General features: G+C 29.3%; 1 protein-coding gene across 1 annotated transcript; it reads right to left on the bottom strand.

Moving 5' to 3' along the window:
- Window positions 1-4,247: 4,247 nt before the first annotated feature.
- HELRODRAFT_164080 (hypothetical protein) lies at window positions 4,248-5,342 on the bottom strand (the record flags this gene model as incomplete). The annotated part of the gene is made up of 2 exons (XM_009029124.1): window positions 4,248-4,485; window positions 4,834-5,342. 2 exons carry the CDS (start codon window positions 5,340-5,342, stop codon window positions 4,248-4,250), a joined length of 747 nt encoding a protein of 248 aa, XP_009027372.1.
- Window positions 5,343-5,547: the final 205 nt, after the last annotated feature.

The following is a 5,547-nucleotide window of genomic DNA, read 5'->3' as shown; positions in this document are numbered from 1 at the left end:
CGAATGAATATATATATATATATATATATATATATATATAATAAATGTATAGGTAAGCCTTAGTGTTACAAAAAGTATCTCCGAGAGTCACAGGGCAATTGGCTTATTTCAACCGAATGAGCATTAAAAACCAGGAAAAATAGAACATTTTTACCACGTTAATTAATAGATATAAAAATGTTTCAAACAAACTTTTAATGTTAGTCAATTTTAAATTAGCTATTTATTTCTTTTATTATAAAAAAAATTCAATAAAGTACAATGACGCTTCTTAACTACGTTGTGTTGTAATTTCTTTGTTCTTATATATGTTCCCACATATATAGAGTATATACATATAGGGGAAATCAACAATATATAGAGTTTAGCAGCCGATAACATGTTGTGCGATCGGGGCCATAATAGTTTGGTGCCCACATCACATAAACCTAATACAAATGATTGAAAAAGTTCAAAGAAGAGCTACTAGATCTATCCGTTCTTGTTATGGTTTAGAGTATATTGATAGATTAAAAAAATTGAACTTGCATTCTTTGAAATATCGAAGAACTAGAGTGGCCAATCCAGATACTGATCATTCGTTCATGTTGCTCAATAATGATGGGAGAACTAGAGGGCATCATATGAAGTTGTCAACAGGTTTATCTCACAAGGATGTTAGAAAATATTTTTTTTGTAACAGAGTAGTCGCGGACTGGAATAAACTCCCGCAATCTGTTGTCGACTCTCCAAATACAAGTGTTTTTAAATCTCGTTTGGATTTGTTTTGGGGTGATGCTAAATTTCAATATAGGTGATACTTTTAAACTGACGGTTCAATTGGATGTGTGTGTTGATAAGTATGAATGGTTTGAGATTTTAAATCTATTAGTATGATTGAATAAAAATTTTTCATGGATGGACGGGAGTGGATTAATGAGAGAATTACTCATTATTATGAGGTTAATGTAATAATTATTATATGGTAAAAATATGAGCATAAATATAGGTAAAAATATGTACTTGTTTTATTTTTTATCCGTAATGACTGGGAATATGTATGATTGACTTGGATTGATTATTTCATTACCCATTTTATGGTTGAATGCATGTGCGTATTTCATTTATACATTTTTTGGTTAATTATATTTTATATTGACTTCATAACTTTCTTATTATTATTATTGTTTTTCATATGATTGTTTGGTTTTTTTTTTATTGATTGGTAAATAGTTAATGAAATTTCTAGGTTCTAATATAATTATCTGATATAATAATTAATGATTCATGAGTAGGTGGGTATATGAGTTGGTATATGCGTAGGGAAGGTTAAGGAAATTAGATGGATGCATGAATGTTTGTTTATTTTTTCTATCGCTTGGGAAATGTGTAGTTAATTTTATGCTATTCAGGTGTAGGATGGGATTAATGGGGTTAGATGGATAAAGTATTTTATTATATCTTGGTTTATAAGTTTGCATTTATGGTGACACTCAAGACACTGTTAGTGTTAATTTATTGTTTTTGGAAATTATTTTCAATCTGCCATGGTATAATGCATTATCTTCGTGGTTATACTTGCGAAGCAATTGTACGAATGTATCGTGGTATGCATGTATAATACTATGTATTTTTTTTTCCTGTAAATTCGGTAATGGGCAATAGCCCGTGCTTTGTCCAAATAAATAAATAATGCAGAATTATAATTTTGAGTAGCATAGATAAAAAAAAGTGTTTAATTGTTAATCGTATAACCAGAATAAATATAACGGCCTTCGCTCACTTTAAACTGTCGAACAAGGAGCTTACTTCCAGAGGGGAATTTGAGGGTGATTTTTTACCGTTCGAGTCAAAAGTTACGACCGTATATATTTACTAATTTCGGAATATTGCTTTAATTTTAATATTAATTTAATTTTTTAAATTGTTATTCAATGTGGTAATTAATTACTTTTATTTGGTATAAAATTAAAAAAATAAAATCGACATTACCGAAAATAATTAAAAGTTTGAAAAATTGAGGTTCTTTGCATATCCCTGCTTCAACCCATAAGAAAGTGTTGTAAATTGGTATATAAACCTCCCCTTGTTGTTAACTATATATAGGTTACATAAAAAATAAACTATAGTGTTTTTGCAACAAAATAATATAGCATAAATTAAATAAGTATAACTTTTGAAATTATTTTTGCGCCAACTAAAATATACAAAACAATTGTTATATAAAGAAAAAATACGAATCTTACCAAAAAATTGATTAAACTAGCAATTGATTCGTTGAAATTAGTTTAGTCTGTAGTCAAAGCAGAAACCGAGTTATCTACTGGTATGTATTACGCTTTTAAATAGAATAAGTCTATTATATATTTTTCTACATACAATGAAAAACATTGAACAAACTAAAACCTTTGGAGTTTCATTTAGTTCTTTTGTACATTAACAATTTGTTTATATCCATAACCCAAATTTTCGACGACATGAATGAAGTACATTGACATTTTTGGAATTGTTATAGCGTCCGCATTCATATCTGCAAAATGTAATAAATTTTTTCTTATAAATACAAATTGACTACCAATATAAACACTAAAAATAAACAATTAACACAGTAAAAGCGGCCAGTAATGAAGAATGGTAATTAAATAATCCGATAGTTATATATATATATATATAATATATATATATATATATATATATATATATATATGTTGGAAGGAGACTATACAGTATTGTATGAATTCTACCGAATTGTTGGCATTAATCGATTTTAAGTTTGCTTTTTCAATTTTCTTTATTAGAATTTTCTGGAAATCGTTCAATTTATTGAAAATAGAATTATCCAAATTCAACATGAAAATTTAATGAAACTGTTCTTATCAAAATGCATCTTGCATTATAAGGCCTTATCTGCAAGATGAATTTTGATAAAAACAGTTTCTTAAATTTTCATGATGAACTTGGATAAATCTATTTTCAATAAAATGAACGATATCCGGAAAATTCTAACATGAAAAATTGAAAAAACAAACTTGAAATTGATTAATGCCAACAGTTCGGTAGAATTCATACAATACTGTATATATATATATATATATATATATATATATATATATATATATATATACATATGTGTGTGTGTAAGTTATTGTTTGAAATATATATATATAATATATATATATATATATATCAAATCAAAAATACTTTTTATTTACCAGAACAAAACACAAACAAAAAGGCCTTATCTGCAAGATGAATTTTGATAAAAACAGTTTCTTACATTTTTTAAGTTCGAATAACAATCTGGTTTGGAGACCAAGCAAGTTCAACATGGATGAAGGATGAACTTAGTTGGTCACCAATTAATTAAAACACTCATATATATATATATATATATATATATATATATATATAAAACATGAGGTTGATTATAATAGTTCAATAGAATAGTTCAATTTGATGAATATATGTTTACAGATATAAAGCTTGAAGTTATAATTCAAAAAAATACACATACATATACACAGAGATAACATGAGGTTCAGACATAGTTTGAGAATATGTTTTTAAGTATATACAAAACATAAGATTATAAAAAATTATTACTCAATAGTTCTTCAAGATTATAATTGGTTTTCTAATATTAAAAATTTAATGTGTTTAGTGAACAGACTTAAATTATTGAATGTACATATATACATGTTTGTATGTATGTATCAAATCAAAAGTACTCTTTTTATTTTCCAGAACAAAACAAAAAAGTTCGAATAACACTCTGGCCTGGAGACCAAGCCAGTTTAACATGGATGAACTTTATAGGCCACCGATTGATTTCAAACTCCTTGTCTTAATCATAAAAACTATGATATATATATGTTATATAAACTATATATATATATTAGGGTGTCCCAAAAATATGAAGTTTTAAAATATTGATGTCTCACCCCATTAAATATGTCTGTATGGTAACAGTAATTTACCTGCTAAATTTTAGCCCATTTGGACAATGTTTAGAGGTCCCCCAAGGGGTCGAAAGTTTCCGATTTTGGTGTTTGATCGTTCGCTACCAACTTTTGATACAGTGTTATATGATATGATTATAAATGTTTTATGATTTGTTTATACAAATGAAACAAAATATATAATTGTGAAAAAATATATAAATCTGCAATGCCTTTTATTTTTTAATTTCAAAAATTAGGTCAAAAATGATTGAAAAACAAGATTTTATTGAATTTCAGTTCGCTTGAATATTAATTAATGCAAATAATTCAAATTTTTGCTAGCAGTTCACGATTATATTCTGCAAAGTTTTTCCTATGCTGTTCAACTACTTGAAGCAAAAACTGTTTCTGCTCTGCGTCTTTGGTGATTGTTTCATTGAAATGTTGTACTAACGCTACTCCCCGTTCTGCAGAGTCATTGATGCAAACCAGATTCTTTACAAACACTGCTGCAACTTGGAAAGAAGGAGTATCTGACCAGTTTTCAACAAGTACATCAAGAAAACTGGCATCAATATTAGATGTTTCAAAAAATGTTTTAGAAAATTGTCAAAACTTATGGTAGTGTTTTCATCAGATGTGGGCCTCGATCTGCTTGTATTGTGCGGACAAGATCAGTCTTTTCTTTGTCATACAGAAGAGATGAAAAAAGAACAAGAGTTGTCAATTCTGGATTCATGTACCAAAAATGACGCATCATCATTTTTAATCGTCAAACCAAGAACTGCATCGTCATAGTCATACAAACGCTGTATCAACAAAATATCATTCACAGGTGCATCAGCAGTGAGCCTGCATGAAAACCATGACTGAAGATAAACACAAATGATAAACCGATTCAAACGTTGAATACCTTGTAATTCTCGAGCTGTTTAAGTTAAACATGGTTTTATTTACGGTGAATAATAGTTCAATTTTTAATGCGTAGATGGCTTTTGCCATCCATCGTGCCCTGTGCCGTGCACCAGGTTTGCGAATGGCTACATCAACCTGCAGTTCAGCTATTTGTGCAGCAAGAAGTAGAAACTCTAAATAGTCATCTCGAGAATGTCTGACCTCAAGTTGACATTTGATGAATGCTTTAATTGCATCTGAAACAATTATCAAAGGGATTGATCTGGCTTCTGGTGTGTGATTCATTTCTGTCCATTTTTCACGAAACCTTTTGAAGAATAAAATTTCTGGTCCAGTGGATGTTCCAAGACAAACACTATATACACCGGCAAGCAGCACTTCAAACTTATGATGACGGCAAGCCATCCATAATAAATTACGTCCCATGGCTTTTTCTAGAAGAGTGCAAGCTCCATTGAGTTTTCCAGTATTGGAAGCTATCGTGTCAAAGCACATGCCAATAACCATTGATTCACACTTTCAAGATTTTATCTGTTCATGAACTGCATCAGCAGCTGCTCGTCCTAATCCAGATGCTAACCTTGGAACTCCAAGAAGTTTTGTAGTGCCATCAACAAGTGATGAGAGCAGGACAGGTAACCAATCTACGTTGACAACACTAGTAACATAGCGAGTTGACTGGTTAACAATATACATTTTTTGCATTCTCTAA

This window comes from Helobdella robusta (genome assembly GCF_000326865.2).
Source record: "Helobdella robusta unplaced genomic scaffold HELROscaffold_6, whole genome shotgun sequence".
Taxonomy (NCBI): Eukaryota; Metazoa; Annelida; class Clitellata; order Rhynchobdellida; family Glossiphoniidae; genus Helobdella; species Helobdella robusta.
The sequence above is the reverse complement of the archived record's forward strand: the minus strand, read 5'-3'. Positions and strand labels throughout refer to the sequence as shown.